At 52.8% G+C, this 21,933-nt stretch overlaps 5 protein-coding genes across 5 annotated transcripts; 3 read left to right on the top strand and 2 right to left on the bottom strand.

Annotated features, from left to right (window-relative positions):
* Nucleotides 1–223: 223 nt before the first annotated feature.
* Nucleotides 224–2,360, bottom strand: Z519_01403 (NADPH-cytochrome P450 reductase; the record flags this gene model as incomplete). Its single annotated transcript, XM_016759160.1, has 2 exons — nt 224–520; nt 582–2,360. The coding sequence occupies 2 exons, from the start codon at nt 2,358–2,360 to the stop codon at nt 224–226; spliced, it is 2,076 nt and encodes a 691-aa protein (XP_016624488.1).
* A 2,537-nt stretch (nt 2,361–4,897) lies between these two features.
* On the top strand, nt 4,898–12,903 carry Z519_01404 (uncharacterized protein; the record flags this gene model as incomplete). Its single annotated transcript, XM_016759161.1, has 2 exons — nt 4,898–10,198; nt 10,249–12,903. 2 exons carry the CDS (start codon nt 4,898–4,900, stop codon nt 12,901–12,903), a joined length of 7,956 nt encoding a protein of 2,651 aa, XP_016624489.1.
* Nucleotides 12,904–13,119: 216 nt separating this feature from the next.
* On the top strand, nt 13,120–15,888 carry Z519_01405 (uncharacterized protein; the record flags this gene model as incomplete). Its single annotated transcript, XM_016759162.1, has 3 exons — nt 13,120–13,367; nt 13,425–13,483; nt 13,535–15,888. 3 exons carry the CDS (start codon nt 13,120–13,122, stop codon nt 15,886–15,888), a joined length of 2,661 nt encoding a protein of 886 aa, XP_016624490.1.
* Nucleotides 15,889–16,274: 386 nt separating this feature from the next.
* Z519_01406 (uncharacterized protein) lies at nt 16,275–18,715 on the bottom strand (the record flags this gene model as incomplete). Its single annotated transcript, XM_016759163.1, has 3 exons — nt 16,275–18,326; nt 18,376–18,542; nt 18,610–18,715. The coding sequence occupies 3 exons, from the start codon at nt 18,713–18,715 to the stop codon at nt 16,275–16,277; spliced, it is 2,325 nt and encodes a 774-aa protein (XP_016624491.1).
* Nucleotides 18,716–19,149: 434 nt separating this feature from the next.
* Nucleotides 19,150–20,559, top strand: Z519_01407 (uncharacterized protein; the record flags this gene model as incomplete). The annotated part of the gene is made up of 3 exons (XM_016759164.1): nt 19,150–19,201; nt 19,257–20,460; nt 20,511–20,559. The coding sequence occupies 3 exons, from the start codon at nt 19,150–19,152 to the stop codon at nt 20,557–20,559; spliced, it is 1,305 nt and encodes a 434-aa protein (XP_016624492.1).
* Between the last annotated feature and the right edge of the window lie 1,374 nt (nt 20,560–21,933).

Consider the following 21,933-nt stretch of genomic DNA (forward strand, 5'->3'; position numbering starts at 1 on the left):
CTTTTCATATGCGGATCATACACCCTCCCCGCGTAATTCATCCCGCCTGTTCCGATGATTCCTCCCCCGATCTTTTGGTATACGGTGTCATTTCGGCACAGGATTGCGAAGCCGAAGCTCGACTTGCCTATCGGACGTCGGCTGCATTGCACCTTCCCGATCAGCTGCACGGCACCCAATCTTTCACCAAGGTGTCTCAAAGTCATCGATTTAGTGTTGGTGTTTACGACCACACATCTTCCTGGTACACTCCGCTGCTGCGCATGCTCTTGACCACTTGTTCGGCCTTCTTCTCGTCCACTCCCCGTTCGGCAGCAATGATCTGACCGAGGACTTCATTAACTTCTCGGGCCATGTGGGCAGCATCACCGCAGACATAGAAGTTGGCCTTCTGCTGCAGGAGTTCATTGACCAGTTTCCCGTTTTCCTTGAGATGGTGTTGCACGTACACCTTCTTGGCGGTCTCGCGAGAGAATGCGTTGAACACGGTCAACTTGTCGCCCAAAATATTCTTGTATTCCTGTCACCAGCCGTTAGCATCATAGCGCATGACCTGAGACTCTCAAAACGTGTGAACTCACCTCCCACTCGTCCTTGTAAAGCCAGTCTTCCGTCGAGCGACGGCAACCGTAGAAGAGTACGGTGTGTCCGACATCTTCACCTCTCTTGGCTTGCTCTGCACGTTCTTGCACGAAACCTCGGAAAGGAGCAACACCAGTACCGGGACCGACCATGATGATGGGTTTGCTGGGATTAGATGGTAATTTGAAGTTGGAGTGACGAACGTGAACCGGAACATGGATACCGTCGTACTTGTTGCGGGGACCTGTGATGGCGTAGGTCAGGCCGTGAGGTGATGGATCAGGGTCTCCGTTTTGCTTTTGCTTCAAAGCCAAAAGATAGTTGGTAGTGACACCTTTGACGACGTGGCCAGCACCGGGGACGCGAATGGATTCCACCACCGCGGTAATGGAAATCTTCTGTGGCTGAACCAGGGAAGAGGAAGAGATGGAATAGTAACGAGGCTGCAACTTGTTCAGGCCCTCAACCAGGCAAGAGAAGGGGACGGCGGACCAAGGTCCCGGATGGACAGCCGAGACGGCCTGGGCAATGTTCAACATCTGCGAGGCCACCTTTTCCTTGAAGTAGTCGGCGTCGGAGCCCAGTTTCGTCATTTCCTTCTTGGCCTCCTCGTTGGGAGCAAAGGCAGCCAGGGTAGCCAAGAACTGGCGAGAAACGGGAGCGCAGATTTCCATGTGGTAGCGAACGGCGGCATCGTAGGTTGTTGGGGTCGGGAAGGGGACCTTGGCGGTAGGGTCCATCCCCTTCATACTGATGACGGTGTGTCTCTTCTCTTCCAGGCCAAAAGTCTTCATCAAGCGATCCACTTCCAAGCCTGCGTTCGTGGGCCAAACTGCGATATGGTCGCCGGTGGTGTAAGAGAGACCGGAACCAGACACGTCGATCTCGCAATGGAGGCAGTTTCGATCTTTGACGGTAAACAACTCTCTGGACTCGGCAATCGGGGCAATGAAGGGGTTGTGAGCATTGTAGGGGCCCTTCTGGGCGCCTTCGAGGTGGTTCTTGTTGGGCTCTCCCAGATAGACAGTGTCGCTTTCTGGGGAGAGATCTTCTCTCTCTTCCACGCTGAAGACTGGTTCGTAGACGGCTTCACGTTCTTCCAGACCCATTCTCTCGGCGAGAGCAGCCCACATGGGTTCTTTCCAGGCCAAAAAGTCTTCTTCCATGGTGCCAGCGCCGTCATCTCCTTCACCGGCAGCGCCAATTCTTTCGGCGCCCAATTTGGTCAAGATCTTGTCCAAGTTGCGGACCATCGAGTTGTAATGCTCGTAGGTATTGTTACCCAGACCAAACGCGACATATTTGAGGTTACCCAACGGCTTATCTTCCGAGGCTTCGGAGAAGGAGGGAGGGTCTTGATTCATGAATTCCCAGAATTCGACTGCGTTGTCGGTCGGTTCGCCTTCGCCATAGGTGGCCATGACGAAGAAGGCAACTTTGTCTTCGGGAAACTTGTCCAGGTTTTCATAGTCGTAATCTTCCAGGTCAGCCGTCATTGTGTTCAGGCCAAACCGAGCGTGGCCCTCCTTTGCCAGTCGAGAAGCATAATCCTCGGCAGTACCGGTTTGGGAGCCGTAGAAGATGACGCAGTTTTTGCCCGATTCCTCCATCTTCTCGAGAATGTTGCGGGAACCCTTCTTGGAGGCGCTGCCATTGAGGGCAGATGTGGCGTAGGGGTCCTTGGGGACGCCCCAGTAGGTGCCTTTGGTGAAGTAGGCGATGCTGCCGAGGAGCAGCAAGACGAGGACAACAATGTCCAGAGTGTCGACCTGAGCCATGGTGGGGATTTGTATGGGATGAGGCTCAGTGGACATGGAGAAACTGGGCCTGGGAATGGGTTCGAAAGCACGAAAAGGGTTGTTCTAAGAAAGCAGAGCGACGCTGCTTATATACGAGCGCAGCCGCTCGGTGGTGAGCAATTGGACAGCGTGGAGATACGGGCTCGACGGGGCCTTGGGCACTGTTTGTGGCCTGATGTGGCCAAGATTACGGTGAGCAGATGGGCAGGGTGTGCAAACTGGCTTGGGTGGCTCGGGTGGCTTGGTGGGGTAGATGCTCTTCGGCTTCGCAGGCTGTCGGGTTCCTTCTTTTATTTTTTGCCTTTGTGTGGGCTGGGCGTCGCGTTCCAGCTGCCAGCTACCGAGTACCTAGGGGGAGGAGAGGGCGAGAGCAGAGCGGTTCGGAGGGAGGCCAATCAGTCGGTATGCTTGATGGCAGATGGGGCTAATGACGCCTTATCGGGGTGGTTTGTCGCCGTTCGAAATCGAAATCCTTCGACTGTATTCTCCCTTGGGAGGTTTGGCGGAAGTAGTGTCTTGTCTCTGAATTGAATATGCACACAAAGGCGAAGGGAGAGAGATTTGAGAGGGAGGGCTTGCGGGTGTTAAAAAGAGACTAGGAGGGCGAGGATCAAAGCAAAACTTGTACGCCGGCAATTGGGAGAATCGAGGAAAGATAGAGGATCTGGGGTCTGGAGGAAGTTTGGCCCTTTTTTTTGGATGCAACGGCAAAATGAGGTCGCGGAATTGTTTGGTGGGTTCGGTTGAAGAATCGCGGCTTTGTGCGAGAAAGTGACGAGAGCGAGAGGCGCGGTGGCTGTTCGGCACCTTGACGATGGTGAATGGGCGACTGCCGGAAACAACAACAGGGCGGGAGGCGTCTTCGGAATTGGGAGTGACTGGTAGCAGCACGGGAAGACGTATAATTGTACGGAGAATAGGTGCGCCTAAGGTGGAAGCTGATACCTGAGAGCCTCGTGAGTCCCGCGCGGGTTTGGCTCGGGCTAGTGAGGCTTGGGACTTTGGCGGGTTGTGAGGGACGGCAGTTGGCCTTTTGGCTTTTTGGGAGGACAACGACGACTCGGGAGGGGCATCAAGTTCCTTTTATTCCTTTTATTTCGATCCCCATCCACAGCCATGTACAAGTATGCTCACTGCCAATGCCGCCGCACTGCCGGCGATGCCTAACTGCGGTGTCTCCCATCGGCATCTGACTCTGAAAGCAGACAGAGCATGTTGTGCTTGTACTTGGTACATGTGGGTGCAAGTGGTGGCAACCGTTTCTTACCTGCGTTGGCCTCCCCTTGCCTCCCCTCTCTCTTATCCCCCCACATGCTACCTACCCCTACGAGTATACATACTCCCGATGGACCCCCAAACGGCCCGTCAGGCACCTCAGGGTTTACCTAAGCTTTGCCAACACAGTCAGCACAATATGAGAAGACTCCCGAATTGCGCATTCTCGGATGACGCTGATCAAACCCTGTAGCCGCCGCCGCTGTGGTAAGGGGAACCATATCCCGCAACGAGCCCCAGCAAGCGCAAGCCAGGCAATCCTCAATAGTCCCCTCGTATATCGTCTTCGAATTTACGAGCCTATCGCACCCGGTTCGGACTACTCCGTCTCGCACCTTTCGAAGGAGTCATCCCCCAAAATAACTTTGAAACATGACGAGAAATTGCGAATGATGGACATAATACGGGCATCGCCTCTGAAATCGACAGTCAATTTCATTGCCTAAAGCACAGAGGGAGAAAAAGGGAGCAAGCACCCTTTGGCGCCGGGCGAGTCTAGCAGGACCGTGACAGAGACGAGTTGATTCTCCCCAACTCTCCCCTTTAAGTTGGCTTCCTAGCTATGTTTCCATGGTGCGCGATATCTATTGGTGTGCCTGGCTGGGAAACCGACTCGACAGTTAGAATCGGCAGGCTGGCCTCATCTGATTCGACCACATGTGCCCCATGCCAGCGAATCGCACAAGTTGTAGCACATATATCCAACCAATTTGTAGACAGTGACTGTCTTCTCGCGATCGTCCTACAACCCACGCTAAACGACCGAAAGGGCACTTGTAGAATGGCCATTGACCTCTTATTCTATGGCACTTCACTTCGCCTCATCTCGTACATCCCTCAAGTTTGAGGGGGGCCCTTGTTAATGTTGTCATGTGATTGGTGGGCATCCCTCGTTGTACTTCGTCTCGTCTCCTTTGTAGCGGGCGATTAAAATTCCAACTTCAACGACAACTCACTGCACATTTTTCCTCTACTTTCCCTTCATCCACGGCCTCTACACCTCGCGCTCCTCGGGTCCAGAAGCAATGACGCAGTCTCTGCCTTCTCTTCAACGTCGGCCAACACCGGTGCACAATGTTGCATAACCGTGAGTGCCAGCTCGGAATTCTTCCGCTGCCCATCAAACACCAACACTCAATCCTCCCTCTCCACACGCTGCAAGATCTGCCCATTATCGATGCCCTGCGTCAAGATGAGCCCATGAGCCCATGAGCACATGACCCCCCTTCTAACCGAGTCCAATGCTATCAGATGCTCAATCAGCTTCTTCCAACGAGCCCTCCATCTTTCCCCTCGATGGCCCCGGACCTGAACAGATTTCCCAACCCTTGCCCAATGGCCGTCCCCAACTGGCTCCCGCGATCCATACCAGAGATGCATCGGTGACGAGAGGCAGGCCTCAACAGCCTTTGGCTCAGCAATATCCTTCCGCTGCTTCGTCGCGCTCAGGCTCGGTGCAGCCCCAGCCGCATGGCTCAGAATCAAGTGTGAGCTCAAGAGGTGGTCCCGCAGTCGACACCGCCCTGCAAAGGCGAACGTCAAACAGTTATGGCCATCACCGCCAGACATCCGTTATCCATGGCCTGCAGCACTCGAGAAGCCCTAGCTTCAATTCTCCCTCGACGGCAAGCCCTCTGACCCCCGATTCTTTACTGAGCGCCCCCAGCTATGGAAGATACCCGAATGCGAACCGACGCGGCCAGTATTCTAGCACCGAGAGCACCTCGACCTACACCAGCCCGGTGTCTCCATATCTAGGTCATACGCAAGGCCATTCAATCGATTCTCTAATTGATGGCGGTGCCTCGGTGCAAGAGTCTTCTTCCTCCTCGCAGCACAGGAGGCGCAAGGACCCGTCCAGAACAAGACGGGGCCACCCGGGCCATGCATATCGCTCGTCCAGCATTCATCAACAACCGGAACCGCGCACCCCAGGTGAATACGCCCTCCACCACCTTTTCCATGCATTTGTGCTGCGGGCCGATCAGAGAATCAATTACTGCGTTACCCTTCTGGATACTGCTCTTGCGCCGGTGGAGCAAGCCTGTGGGCCGGGCGTTGATGCTGGGTTTGACCAATTGATAGCTTCGCTTGGGCACATATCTCGTCAAGGTCCGAAACCTTTGGTGGATAGTTTGATGCTCTGGCGGAAGGGTAAGGGCGACGCCGCGGGCAATTTGAAGAAGCAGCTGGTTCAGCAGAGCCTGCAAATGGGCCTCACCAATTCGTCTCTGCCTCCTTCACTGCCCAGACGTCATACGGAGCCTCTCCATGTTTCAGGGGACACTGGCCTCTCCCAAACCGACGCTGAACAGGGCTCTTCTACAGAAGATGCTCTTACGCAGGAGAGTCAACTGGCAGATCTCCGTGCCTCGATATCGGTCTATATCCTCTGTCGAGTTCTGATTGCGATTTTTGAACAAAGCAGTCTGCCGGCAATAACCCAAGATTTGGCCAACAAACTTGAGGACATTTTGTTCACGCAGATGAGGGAGGTCGATCCCTCGCAGATCCTGTCATCCACCACTCGACTTGCCAATTGGAAGATCTATGGTGAGGTCCTAGGCCACATGAGTCGACTTGACTTTGTCAATGTCACGTTTCGTTTTACCCAGCAACTTGAACAGTGGCAGCTGGAGTTTTCCAAAAGTCCGGGGACCGCTAAAGCCAGAGAAATCGAATCTCGCCTCGAGTTGCTCCTGCTGGGTATGCGCCATCTCCATATTTCTGTTACGAGAGAAGCTGCCTTTAGTGTCGCCGAGTTCCTCAGAACCCTCGCCGCTCTGTTCTCCGACGCACATGGACCTCGAGTGAAGCAAGCATATTGCCAGCTATTCGAGCGCTTGCTCACGGCTGTGGCAGGTAACTCGGAATGTTTTCAGACAGTGCCGAAATGGAAAGACTTTATCGAGACTGTCAACTCGCGCCTGGGGAATATGTTGGTCAAGGTCCGTCATTGGAACACTGGCTTTCCTGTGTCGATTTTGCTCATATGCGTTTCGCCGATTGATGTCTTCTCTGCACAGTGGCTGTCAATGATTTCCAATCTGGCCGGCAAACTCAAGGATCGGTCAACACGAGCTCTGGCTTTGCAAGCCATCTGCCAGCTGGTCTGGACGTACCTCACACGGGTTGGAGAAGCCACCCAAGTCAAATTGCGTCGGTTGGAAGACATCATCAAACTCGTAGTTCCACAAGGGAGGAAAACCCACGTCGTCTCAGAGCCATCTACCGCAACTCCATTGGTCCAGTTTATTAGAATCATTGGCTTTGCGGCTCAAGACCTCTGTTTTCGTTCAATCATCTTTCCCCTTCTACATTATGACATGTTTCAAACGAGTCGAAACCTCAAGATTGAAAATATGGAGCCAGAACGAATGGTCATCGGCATACGAGCATTTCTCGCCGTCATGGCCGATTTGGAGAAAGATGGAACAAGCGGCCCGCCCTTCCCTGCCTTCACTGTTCAATCGCAGAATGTTGATGGTCTACCGGCCTCGCCTATGAGCAGGAGGACTAGCCTGGGGATAGATTCACCACTTCGACCGCGATTTGAAGATGAGAATCCGTCCTCGCTGCCAGTCAATACTGCCATCTTGGATGAGAACGCCCGACAATACTATTTGCAGTTCTGCCAGATCTTGGGCAAGATCACAATTCTCTGCGACAATACCTTCGGCGGACAAGCTACGCTGAATGAGAAGCTATCTTCGACGAACGTGACCCCCAAGACCCCTCTCGCTGATGCATTCACATTGACACGCGGCCAAGACGGAACGACTACAGACCAGCGACAGTCATACTATGAACTGCTCCATGTCGCTATCCAAGCTCTTCCTCGATGCTTCACCGATCACATTCCGTTGAGCCCACTGATCAACCTCCTATGCACGGGCTCTGCTCACGTGCAAGCCAACATAGCAGCTTCTGCTACACAGTCTTTGAAAGCGATTGCCAAACAGGGTCATGCCCAGGCCGTAGCAATTGCCTTCCCGCGGTTTATCTTCCACTATGACACCCAGTACTCTACAATGTCGGACGAGGGCCGCCTCGGACCGGCTCATATAGAGGCAACGTTGACGTTGTATCTTGAGCTGCTACAAATTTGGACAGAGCAGCTGAAGCAGAAGGCAGTCGCGAGCTCTTCGGATACAAGAGACCGTTCGACCCCAGGCTCCCACCGAGCCTTACAGATGGAACTCACCCATGTCATCCCTCATGTGGATGAAATCGAAGCCTATGGATTGTTCTTTCTTTGCTCGCAGTCTCGTCGCGTGAGAGCATTTGCTATCAAGGTTTTGCGACTTGTTGTTCAGTTTGATTCAGTCCTCGGTCACGAGGTACCATCAAGGATCATTAAACTTCTTGAAGGCCAATCGCCAACAATTCTGGACTTGCAGGAGGATGCACTCAATGTCGCAGAACGCAGCCGATTGCAAAAGGACAAGCGCACTGGCCCTGGCCAAAGCACCTTGATCGAGATTTGCAGTTCTGAAGTGTCCTACGACTCGACGCTCTGGTTCAAGGCGTTCCCTAATCTGATTCGCGTCGTATTTGACGCGTGCCCAAATGCCATCGCCCTATGCCGAGGGACAGTCACCGACAGGTTAATGATGATGCAGAATGATATTGAGGCCTTTTCAGAGACAGCTGGTGCGAATGCTGCCATGTACGAGTATCGCCTGCAGGGACGAAGCTCGGCAACGTCCGCAGAAGTGCTCTTTGAGCAGTGGAAATTGTACCTTATCATGGCCTGCGTCACTCTCAGCTCCCCGGGCGGCCAGTCTCGGAGCCAGCTCGCTGATGCTGCCGCTCATTCAAGGAAAGCATCAAAGACTGCTGCAACCGCACAGGACAAGATGAGTTCCGCCCGGGCGTTGTTCTCCGCCATCATTCCTATGCTTGGTGCCGCCCCCGACGCTATTCGTGACGCTGTGGTCGCAGCTCTTGGTTCCATCAACCGCAAACTTTGTCGTACACTTCTCGAGTCACTTCAGTATGCAGTGATCAAGTGCAACGACGAGGCAAAGGCGAGAATCAACCACCAGAGAACTCCAAGCAGTCCACAACGATCTCAGCAGACTGAACGACTCCGGACCGAAGTGACACATGTATACAAGCTCACGGCATCTTTCTTGCGTTATGAAGACGTCTATGAGGACGATTGGATCCTGCATAACCTTGTCAATTACACAAGGGATCTGCGCATCTTTCTGAGCGATACTGATGTGCAGAACGACTGGCGATTCCAAAAATTGAGATATCATTTCTGCGGGTTGGTGGAGGAGGTCTTCGAAGGTGTTAACAGATCAGACGCGCCATCTCGATGGATGCCTTTTGAAGCAAGGAAGTCTGCATTTGCCTTGATGGAAGATTGGTGCGGCTACTCTGCTGAGCGGAATTTGATGGATCCCAATCACGGTCATGGCCGAGATTTGCATGATCGGATGAACGCCAGTGCTGCCCTCGAGAAAGAGAAGAACAATCTGAGAGTGGCGGCTCTGAGTGCAATGGCGACGCTGTGCGCCGGCCCGATTAGCATCAAAACTGACAGTAACGCGATCCTGTCATTCAATTTACAACGAATGCTCTCATGGATTGATACGATCTTCGCAACCAACAACCATAAGATGCACACCATCGGGCGACGGGCACTCAAACTCCTCCTCATGCACAACCCGGAACACCTTGTGCTTGCCGAACATGCCATAGAGCAATGCTACAGGACCGAGTCTCCCATGGCGTTGGAAAGCTATTTTGGTGTGGTGTCCGAGGTTCTGATCCAACAGCCGAACTATCCTCTACCCTTTTGGAAAATTCTCAGCATCATCGTGTTCACCTTGGGGAATGAAAACCGTGAAATCAGAATGCAGTCGGCGCATCTAGTCCGCACTCTAGACGAACGCCAACAGAAGAGCACCAACCTGCAAGAGTTTGACATCAGCATTTCCGACAAGACACGGGCTGTATACAAACTGGCCCAATTCGAATACTCCAAGCGACTTGCCCAGGCCAACTCGGATATCGCATTTATGATCTTCTCCGAATTTTCGCTGCATTATAAATCTGCCCGAAACGATCACCAGCGGAATATGGTCGTTGCTATCTTGCCATGGTTGCAGACACTCGAGCTCCAGGTCGACCCGGGGACAGGATCTCCAACTGCCGCCTCGTATATGCTTCTAGCAAACATGTTCGAGATCACGATTTGCTCGAGTAGCGCAATGCATAACGAAGTCCAGGCATTGTGGCAAGCTCTGTCAACCGGACCACATGCGGGAAATGTGCAACTGATCCTTGACTTCATTATTTATCTTTCGCTTGATCGCCGCGATCAGAACTTTGTCGAATACGCAAAGCAGATCGTTGTGTACCTGTCTTCCACTCCTGCCGGTTCACGAGTGTTGGAGTTTTTCATGTTGCAACTCACTCCGAAGAATATGGTCAATGACAGAAAGCACGCCGATGTAGTGATGCCTGATACGAGAAACCTTCCTTATGTTGCTGATCTGACTTCTCTACTGCCTATGGGCAACAAGCAGGTACCGCTACTCCAGATTTTTAGATGAATCGCAGACTGATGAGCCATTAGGTTGGTCTTTCTCTAGGACAAGTCTCCCTGATTTTCCTGGTCGATCTCATGGTCACTCCAGTAACCCTTGCCAAAGATGAGGCGATCAAGCTCATTCACACTGTACTCATCCTTTGGGATCACTACACAACATCGGTTCAAGAACAGGCTAGAGAGATGCTGGTCCACCTCATCCACGAATTGGTCACCACGAAGATCGACTCCCAGATCCTTAGCTCTGCCAAGTCAAACATTGAAGGTCTGGTTGCGGCAATTCGAACCAACAGTTCTCGGATAAGCTGGACTTACGAGAGCAACACGAGAAAAGACGAAGATGACGGCGCCAGCCGGGTTCCCCAGGCAATGGGTGTCCTCACCGCAGAAATCGTGAACATCTTCAACCTCGCATTTGATAACTTCAGCGACAGCTGGGCTAAAGAGGCGCTGCACTGGGCCTCCATCTGCCCAGTCCGGCATTTGGCATGTCGGTCATTTCAGGTATTTCGCTGCATTTCTGTCAGCCTGGATGCCAGGATGCTTGCGGATATGCTTGCGCGACTTTCTAACACGATTGCTGACGAACACACGGACTACCAAACCTTTTCGATGGAGATCTTGACTACACTCAAAGTTATCATTGGAGCACTAGAACCTAAAAACCTCCTGCGATATCCCCAGCTCTTCTGGACAACATGCGCTTGTCTTAATACCATTCATGAAAGGGAGTTCTACGAGACCTTGGGGATGCTTGAGAAATTCCTCGACAAGGTGGATTTATCCGCTCCAGATGTCACGGAGGCAATGATGAAGGGACTGCCCGGAAAATGGGACGGTGGTTTTGAAGGGCTACAGCCGCTGCTTTACAAAGGGCTAAAGTCTGCTGACAGCTTAGACAAGACTCTCTTCATTCTTCACAAGCTCGCAGAACTGCCAGATTGCCAATTGGTGGGAAACGACAATCGCCTCCTCTACTGCGTCCTGGCAAACTTACCGCGATGGCTTCGAAGCTTCGAGCAGGCCGACGCCGATCCTGTGACAATAGCATCTGCACAAAGACTCGCAAAGGTGGCAAGTGTGGCTGGCCACGATGTTCTTTCTGGTTGCCTTCAACGTTTCGCCAATGACGAAATGACTTCAACTCAGGAGATGCTCACCGCAACCGTCCAAGCCATGAAGGTAGCCTACTTCCCAGCATGTGATGCCCCAAGTTTGATCTTTATGATCGGACTGCTAACCAACAAAACACCATGGTTCCGAGTCAAGCTGATGGACATTTTATGTCAGCTGATCCCGATTGTGAATATGAAAAGCCATGCCATCACGACCCATGGACCTGATCTCATCTCCCCACTACTGAGACTATTGCAGACTGAGCACTGCACACAGGCTCTGGAAGTAATGGATTATATCATGGAAGTGGCGGCTACGCCAATGGAAAAGCATCATATGCGGATGAGCATGGCTTCTGGCTCAGCAAAGGCGATCAGAAAAGAGTATGAGCGGACGCAGAGCCTCTACGGGATACCTCACTCGTCCGGTTGGTCTATCCCCATGCCTGCCATTTATTCTAGCATGACAAGGCACAATGTCCATGCCGTCTTCTATACATGCGGAGACTCGGAGTTCCTGCAGGAGCAAGAGACGACCACTCCAGACGTTGAGTTTCAAGGTGACGACGGCTACACGGACTCATATTTCCCCCCGCAAAGCCGTGCGGAAACCATCCGATCATTGGAAGTTGCCGCGGATGCCAATGTCAGTGACTTGGTGAATACTCTTGACAGTCTCGATGATTTCTTTGACGACGTCGATGATGACGATGTGTTGACCCCAACCGGAGCCAGTCAGCTTGGAGTCTCTGCCATCACGATTCCCACTCTTACTGAACAGAGCACAGCATTGTATGATGAGCAGACGGCTCCAATCCTTCGCCAGAGTCTAGCGCGGACGGCGTCGGCGACCACTGTGCAGGATGGGTTTACCGAAGTTGGATCCCTTCCTGGCATCACCCATCGGGCCCAACCCAGTCTATCTTCTCCAAACTCCACTGCAAAAACACAAACCTCGATCTCTTCGAATGATGAGTTGGGAGGCCCAGGACCTTCATTGCCAAATTCCACAAAGAAGCCAATCCTTCAAAGCGTAATCAGTTCGATCAACCATACTCGACCTGGACTTCATGCCAGATCAATCACCTCTCCAGCGAACCAATATCCGGTGTCACAACCCACCTCAAGTGGAATGGTTCCTGTGTCCGAAGGTATTTCGCTCAGGTCTCAGGACGATTACGCCGACCAATATGATGAAGTCATTCTGTCGGATGGAGAGAACAGCCCCTTCCCATCGCTGAGCATGACCTTGTCAAACCAGACCAAATCTTTGTCAGGGCCAGGGCCCTCCGAATATCAGACAACCCCAACCTCTGCGACCGAGACCGGAGGCGCGTTCAGCCTTCAAGGGATGCGAAGAGGCATGCGGCGTCTCACAGGCGGCAAGAGTGAAAGTCAAAAGGAGAAGGAGAAGATCAAAGATATGGCACGCTTGCGCGGGCAATCTGGAGGTCAGGGTCAAGTAACTGCCGCGTTGCAGAGTCCCAGGGTTCCGAGGGTCCCTGCAGAGTATCTCAATGCCACTAGCATGAGCGGAGTCAGTCCAACCGCGAGCCCCGGAGTCTGAAGGCATAGGGGAATGATTTTTGTCTTTCGAATTTTTCCATTTCTATCACCACATCAACGATACCCATAATAGAGCATCATGGAGCATGACAGCGGTCTCATCGGCGTTTCTTGAAGATTTCCAACGGCTACAATGTGTCTGTGTACCATATACAAAGGCTATTCTCGAAAAGGAGGATAAAAAGCTTGGTTTGTATACTAGTGTTAACAATTGCAGATGCCCGAGGAAGAGATGTATCACATCAAAGTCTTTCGATTTCATCCAGAGATTCTCATTTTGTTCACTTTGATTCTTTGCGAGCTTTTGGCGAGAGTTCGCGCCAGTCCACGCGACCCAGCGGAGACATGTCAACGGCGCACTGACCATCACCAGCATTCCTACGTTCTATTACATTCCGAGCAATCGGCCCAAACAGCAGAGCCGGCGATACGCGACTCAAGATCGTCTCTATACAAGAAATACAGGTAAGTGAAGCAGAACAGGAGGCGACGCAGCAAGATGCAGCTTACGAAGTGCATCAGATTGGGCCATATTCTGCTTACCTTGTACAGCTTTACGGCCGTGTCTACCGCGCAGTCAGGTTAGGTGTTCCGTTACCACCTCAAGGGCCTAAATGCTAACCCCAATAAAGTATCGATGTTGCCCGACGGTTGTTATCTTACCTCGTCAGTCGTATATGGGAACATCACCGGCTCAAGCAGCTTGACCACCACCAGCCAGAGCCAGTCAACCATATCCACGAGCTCTCCAGCTTCAACACCAACCTTTAGCAATGGCGCATCATCGTTCTCCACGACTACGCCCTTCAAACCCTCAAGCACGCCGAGTCCCACGTTGCCATCCTCAACACTCCCTCCTCCAACCTCAAGCCCATTCGTGATCACTGTCAGCGGTGTCGGCAATAAATTGCGCGCTCGCTCGCCGGACTTCGTGACGTTCATTGGAAGTAATGCTTATATCTCTCCCAACAAAGACCTTGCTGCTATTTTTGTCCTTGCTTTCGACGGCCAATTGTGCGTGGGGAATGCAAGTGTCGGTACCAACGGAAATACTGGCTCATTGCCTCTCGTGCAGTTCACCGGAGCAACGCAGCCGAGCGGATATAGATGGTCTTTCAATGCGACGAGACTGATCTTTGGGGATACGACATTCTCTATGACTCCGGGCGGACAATTATTTGTGATTTTTCCTGGCGGTCAGCCGCCTGAAGGATCTATGCAAGTTGGCGTGGGAGCTGAGTTTATTGATGTTTCAACATCCAGCTCGAGCCAGTCGACTATGATAAGTACAAGCTCGAGTTCTTTAGAGGACACAAGTGCTCTCGCGACTGTTACGACCACCGCTGAGGAACAAACAAGCGAGACTACTCTGCAGACTCCTCAAAGCGCCTTCACGACCAGCAAGGATCGTTCTTCTGTCTCCAGTACGGGATTAAGTCCTTCCTCAGACAGTACGACGACGACAACGACAACAACAACATTAATAAGCACAGTAGCTGATCCTCTGCAATCCACGCAATCAATGTACGTCGGTACAGGTGCCTCTTCAGTATCGGCGCAGACCAGTCCTATGACCCCAGCGCATCAGTCTTCAACACAGATTTCAACCTCTATCCTTTCTTCAGCGCCGCAGACACCGACCTCGTCCTCTCACCCATTGTCTCATTCGCTTACAACTGGAAGCACAACAGCAACTAGCCTCTTCACCTCGTCGCCTTCAACTCAGACTGCAAATGCTCAAAGCAGCCCGACGACATCATCATTATCATTATCATCATCGAGGACAACCAACATGACCACAGCGGTGGGTGTCTCTGCGTCTAGTTCAACTTCATCTCGTTCCGCTTCAGCAACGACAACCTCATCGAGTGCCACATCTACATTTTTGGGCCCAGCTTCTACAAGTCCATCTCCAAGTCTATCTTCTAGCACGACAAAGTCAACTACCACGGCGTCAAGTCAAACATCCCAGTCCATAACCAACAGTCCATCCGGCCAGGGCTCCGCTAGCTCACCTTTGATCTCTTCGTCTTCTGCCCCCATGACTATCACAACCAGCGCTAGGAGCTATACAGGTATGAATACGGGATCAACAACCAGAACCAGCAGCATCTCAACCTCAATCTCCTCTTCCGCATCCCGAAGCACGTCGTCTTCAATTCCTGTACCCACTCCGTACCCAGCAAAACGCGGCCTCGCCTACCGCAACGTAACTACCCTTCAATTCTATCCCCCACTCTCGCCCTACATTTCCTGGTCGTACAACTACTACTCACTTCCCAACGCCAGTGACGACATTGGGCCGTACCCTTCCAGCCAGTACCGCTTCATCCCTCTCCTCTACAACGACGCTGACTCCCTCACGTCCGTTTGGTCCGCCAACGTTAACTTTTCCATCGCAAACTACGGCGCGGACGCCATCTTCGGGTTCAACGAACCCGATGCCAACTTCAACGGCCAGTCCGCCAACATGCCCGTCGCGCAGTCGATCCAGGGCTACCGGAATTTCATGCAACCCTTTGCCGGGCGTGTCAAAATCGGCGCCCCGGCCGTGACCAACGCGGGCGGCGGGCTCACGTACCTGGCACAGTTCCTGGGCAACGCAACCCAACAGAACCTCACGATCGACTTCATCAACATCCACTGGTACGCATCGCCGTACAACATCGACTACCTCGAGACCTACCTCCTACAGGCGTACAACCTCTCCCTAACGTACTTCGCAGCGACGCCCATACCTGTCTGGGTAACCGAGTTCGGCATGGACCAGAACAACTACGACCAGGCCACGACGGTGCAATTCCTCAAGAACGCAACTCTGTGGATGGACGAGCAGGCCTGGGTCGAGCGGTACGCCTGGTTCGGCAACTTCCCCGGCGAACTTACCACTTACGGCGCCCCGACGACGAACATGCTCCTCAATGTCGACGGCAGCGGGCGCGGCGTGCTGGGGGATGTGTGGTATACGTATAATGGGACGAATTAGGCTGGAGCACGTGGTGTATGAGAAAACAGGGGAGAGTGGTGCGGAGGCGGGCCAAGGGGAGGGAGAGAATGTTGTTGGAGCACAGAAGGGACGGAGGAGTGGAGGGATGGGACTGAGGATAGAATTATCTGCTTTCTACCATCCGCTATCTAACTATTGGGCTTAGTATCGTGTCGTCTCCGGCGTCCGAGGCGGGCGAAGGTGGATGGCGGAGGTTTTCTATTTCCCTTTAGGCATCTATCTGTCAACTATCCATCCGCTTGGCCTTCCTTCCTCTGCGCCTTCTGCCCATTGGGGCTTGTCTTATGTAGGGTTGATTAATTCATCATGCTGACTTTGTACCGTCGACTCCATAATACTGACTGCTACTGGTGCTGGTGCTGTTCCTAGCACCGCTCAAAAACGCGATACAGCCCTTTCAAATTGGCCACTTCGACGACGCCCCTCAGCATGCCCTGGGTCGCGACGATCCTTGACCGAAACGCAGGGAACAGCGCGTGTTCCAATGCGTGTTCGAGCTCTGTCCTTCGTTTCTCTGTAGCTTCGTCAAGGTCGTCTTTGATGATATTGTCGTCGCTGTTGTTGCCTTGCCGGCCGTGAGGTGCAGGTGCAGGTGCAGGTGCATATTGCGTCCCAGCTTCGTTTCCTCCCTCTTGCGTCTCCACCTCGTCGAAGCCATCGGCTTGAGTCTCCTGCATCTCCTTGTCCCGGTCCTTGAACGTGTTCTGTTTTGGCTTCAGCGCTGGCAATATCTCCGGTACGTAAAAGCTCGCCAACTCCCTCAAAAACGTACGGAAACATCCCTCCTCCTCCTTCCAGTTCACAAAGGGGCCCAGCCTCAATAAGAAGGTGGGTAATTTAGCCATACAGGGTATGTACCCTTTCAGCAGCAGCGGAATCGACTGCAAGTGACCGTCGTCGGAGATGTTGAGGGAGAAATACTCGGCTAACATGGCTTTGGTTTTCATGAGTTGTCCATATACCTTGTCCACGACTTGGCCTTTGTCTAGGTCTGCGCAGGTCGGGTCGGTTGAGATTTGATGTTCTGCTGCTACATCTAGCAGCTCCTTCAGGCTTGGCGCAGGTTCGAATTGGATGAGACCGAAGTTGCCAAAGTCGGTCAGCCCGATTTGATAGAAGAATTCGTTAGAGGTCGTGCCGTAGTCGACAAGGTATAGTTTAACGCCAGACTGGATGGCGGCGAGTCTTCTATTACTGTCCACAATACCAACATAGGTTAGAGAGGCAAACACCTCGGTCAGACCGTTGTGCATTGCATCGCGGACTTCAGCTCGCAGATTCTTCACAGAGGTGAGACGGATTTGGCATTGTTCTCGATCGGTGGTTGTGTAGCGTACACCGTCAGTTGTCACTGGTTCGTCTTGAGAAGTTGAAGTTGTCAAGGACCGCGGAAGCATGGATGTAATTTTTCGCATTTTCGAGTCGGTGCGGACGAGATTGTTTTCGTAAGGCTTTTTGGAGGTTGAGGACTTTCTTGCAGTACTATCGTCTGCAGCAGGAGTATGATCCCCGGCGAGGGTCCTCGGGTTAACCGGCGTCATGGGCGTGACTCCAGGAAGGAGTGTTTGTGTCTTAAAAGTCCTGCTCGTGTCGACTTTTGCCAGACTTTCTCGGATATTCGCACACACCAACTCTATGATCTCGTCCTCATTCAAAAAATGAACTTCTCGCTTGGTCGGATGCACATTTACGTCAACTCTAGCAGGATCAATGTCCAGGCTGAGGTAAACGAATGGATGTCCACCTTTGGGGAGGAATAATTGATATGTCTGCTCAATGGCTTTCTTGACGGCCGATGACTCGACTGACCGGTTGTTGATGAAGAGGAGTAACATAGTTCGTTTAGAACTGTAATTAGCATTAGTAGCATAGCCTGAAGCTTTGAAGCCCCAACGTGAATCTTCTGTGCCGAATGGCATGATCTCTTTGGCCACGCCGGCACCGTATGCCTGTTTGAGTCGGTCGACTTTGGTTGCAGCAGCGGCTACGGAAAACCCTACACCGGTCTCGCCGTGCTTTTTGACGGAAAAAGCAACGCCTTCGCGGTGGACGGCATATCGGGTAATGACATCGAGCACCTTGGCATATTCTTCGGAGGGAGATCGAAAGGCCCGACGGCGGTTCGGGATATTGTAGAAGAGGTCTTCGACGGTAATTTGAGTACCAGGACGTCCGGCACAAGGCTTCGGATCCAGGGATTGACCAGGTTTGGGGGCAGTTAGTTTTCCATCTTGGTAATGGGCTTGCCAGGCACAGCTAGAGTTGGCGGTCCTGGTAGTGACTTTGAGATGAGCAATATGACTGATACTGGCAAGGGCTTCTCCTCGAAAACCGTAGGTGCTGATGGACATGAGATCCTCGAAGCTTTTCAGTTTGGATGTTGTGAACCTTTCGCAGAGAATAGGCAGGTCGTCTTTCTACTGCGAGTTAGATGAAGAGAGAAGTCCATCGGGTGCAGGACGGTACCTCAATGCCATGGCCATTGTCAGTAATCTGTAAGAGCTTGAGCCCGCCATCTTTGACCAGGATCTCGATAGAAGTAGAACCAGCATCGATGGAGTTTTCGAGGAGTTCTTTGAGAGCATTCACGGGGGCGACGATGATTTCCCCGGCAGCAATTTTGTTGACGACGTCTTGATCGAGAGGCTTTAGGAGTGCCAGTTAGCGAGACCCTCAACGTACTGCCTCAGAGACGTCAACATGCCTTGATACGACGCGGAGCCTCAGGAGGCAAGCCTGCATCTTCCGCTGTTCGCTTGATGCCACGCGGTGGAGGAGCGGCGTCCACATCCATAGGCTCACTCATTTTGGAGTGGTCAGATGCCGGCGGCTCTGTTATCATCCGTTGAGAGGGACGATGGCAAGGGCTGGCTGGACGGATAAAACATACATATATATACTCTCAGGACCGAGGACAGTCAAGCGCATAATGGAGGGGGGAGGCCAAGGGAGGCGCGACGTCACATGCTTTGGCTGCTTGATGGAGTCCACAGACCCTGCAAGCCTGATGCTTTTCCTCCACTTCGACCGCACCCAAAGCAAAACTAACCCACCACCCTCGACCCTTGACTTTTCCTGCTCTGTTGTGTTCGTGTCCTCTTTGTCGCGGCGAGAACAGGAGACCAGTAGGGGTAGCCTCCCCGGCCAAAGTCACCCAAGAAAGAGAATCTGTCCCATGGACCAACAGCGGTAGCACGAGCAGCAGCCAGCAGCAGCGCCCGCAGCAGCTGACCGCCCACCATGGCCATGAACTTTGTGACCTTCAATCAGGACTACAGCCATCTGGCCGTAGGTATGTGGCTATGGCAACCCTTCTGCCACTGTGCAGTCGACCTGACTTGCCGCAGGAACCTCGAGGGGATTCCGCGTCTTCACCACCGAACCATTTGCAAAATCCTTTGAATCCCGAGATGCTGGCAACGTTGCTATCCTCGAGATGCTTTTCTCTACCTCTCTTGTCGCCCTCATCCTGTCTCCGAGGAGACTGCAGATCAAAAACACAAAGCGCGACCTGATAATATGCGAACTCACCTTCCCAAATGCCGTCCTCGCAGTGCGCTTGAACCGAAAGAGACTGGTGATTGTCCTGGAAGATCAGATCTACCTCTATGATATCCAGACTATGAAACTGCTGTACACCATCGAGACATCCCCAAATCCAGCAGCAATATGTGCCCTTTCCCCCTCGCAAGACAATTGCTACCTGGCATATCCCTTGCCCCAAAAAGCCGCCACTTCATCCTTCGCTCCACCTTCACACGCTCCACCCAACAGTACGCATGTTCCTCCTACGACCGGAGAGGTTCTGCTGTTCGATGCCGTCAAACTAGAGGCCGTGAACGTTGTGGAAGCTCATCGGTCTCCGCTATCGTGCGTGATTTTTAACAATGAAGGAACTCTGCTGGCTACGTCTTCGGACAAAGGTACCATTATCCGAGTCTTCTCGGTCCCAGATGCACACAAACTCTACCAATTCAGAAGGGGCTCCATGCCTTCCAGGATCTACAGTATGGCCTTCAACATAACCTCGACCTTGCTCTGCGTGTCCTCGGCCACAGAGACTGTCCACATTTTCAAACTTGGCCCTCAACACAGTCGGGCCACGGAAGAGGGCGAGGAACCGGCCTCGCCCAGCAAGATGACCAATACTCAGAGCCGGAGATTGAGTCAAGGCAGTGACACCCTTGTAGACCAACCTGTCGACGAGGAGGACGGGGCGGAGTCACCAACCGCAATGGCAAACCGCAAGCCAAATGGAACGTTCATGGGCCTCCTTCGGAGGACGTCACAACATGTAGGAATAAACTTGGCCTCCACCGTTGGCGGGTACCTTCCGAAAGGAGTTGCCGAAATGTGGGAGCCGTCGAGAGATTTTGCCTGGATACGACTGCCCAGATCCAGCTCGGGTGCGGCACCGAGTCAACTGCGCAGCGTAGTGGCTATGAGCGCAAATTCACCACAGGTTATGGTTGTCACAAACGAAGGCAATTTCTACGTCTTTACCATCGACTTGGCAAAAGGGGGTGAAGGAACCTTGACGAAGCAGTACTCGTGAGTGGCCGCTTTTCGGAAGGTATTTCAGGGGAGCTAACAGAAAATAGGGTCCTTGACATTAATGACAAGATGGGAGCATCAGGAATGGACTTCTGATTTCAAAAGCGCCATGACGAGGAAGCTTGACAGTCGGCGAAGACCAGATATTGACGTGCACCGACTTCTGACATTTAGCGCTGGCGTTGTGGCGTCGTAATATATAAGGAACACTTCACCCCCCTTCGCGGCCACAAAGGGGTGAGAGAGGGCAACGATCCTCTATTGGAATTGAACGAGTTGAGAGGAGACGCATGGCGCTCCAACTCGAAATGAAGGCGCTGCTGGAATGATGGATCTGAAAATCCGGACGAGATATTACAAGTGAATTAAGGAGTCAACTGTGTCTGCAGCCAGTTAGCACTCATTTAATGATTTCCAGTCTGTCATGATTGTGTCCTTACGCCGACCTCTCACCGAAGCCGTCTGACATGGTCCTTGTCGAGTCCATCGCCGTCTGAGTCCCAGGATAGTACCACGGCAGGAGAGCAAGAACCCATCCTATGCATCTCCATCCTGCACCGTTGTACTACCGAATGTGTGTGTGTATGTCACTTAGCTTTTATTCCCCTGTCCACTTCGCCTCTCTCGTCTGTGTGGCCTGGCAATCTCACCTCCCCCCCGCGCAGTAGACAAGACAAGATCCAGGCTCAGACCCAGACCCAGACCCAAGCATCCCGTCAACAGAACCAGCCCAGCCCAGCCACCCAGTAGCAACGAGTCCGCACCCAAAGCACGTCAGGATACAGGTGCAGTACGGTTCTCGCGCTCCTGGCAGCCGAGCTCTGCGACGTCGTAGCAAGCGCGGACGACAGGGCCGATTCTTGGTCGTGATTCGGCTCCAGGAACGACGACGGCGCGACCGCCACGGTGGAAATCACCAGCGTGCTGCTTGCTCCCGCGGGCGGGGGAGAGGCTGTCAAGTCGATGGTGCAGGTATGAATACGCACCATAACCTAAGCATCGCGTCGCCCACTAGGCACACAGACGCAGTAGACCCCGGACAGGAATACTCCTGAGACGCCGACATGTCGACACAAGCGGTTTGGAAACTGCATCCATCAGGAGTGATCGCGTTGTCGGCAGCTGCGTTATTGACGTAGAATCCCGTGCAGCATCCCATAGCAGGCAAGGCGTCGTCCAATGCGCAATATCTCTCGGAACATCCTACGGGGCTCGCTGTGGACGAGTGTGTATATGTCAGTGTATTGGTGTAAATAGAGAAGTTAGCTATGGTATATGGGAGCATAGAAGGAGAAAGGGGGAGGAAAAGAGTGGCGGTTGAAACGTTTACGTATAGGAGTTCCCATCGACGTAGCCATAGATAGCGTCGTCCACGTCTGGTCGAAGAAGGCCATGTCCCAATGGCGCTATCACTGGCGCTTTAGGAGGCGCCGACGGCCGTGGGCATGTCTCGCGCTGAAGATGAAGATA

This window comes from Cladophialophora bantiana, assembly GCF_000835475.1.
Source record: "Cladophialophora bantiana CBS 173.52 unplaced genomic scaffold supercont1.2, whole genome shotgun sequence".
NCBI lineage: Eukaryota > Fungi > Ascomycota > Eurotiomycetes > Chaetothyriales > Herpotrichiellaceae > Cladophialophora > Cladophialophora bantiana.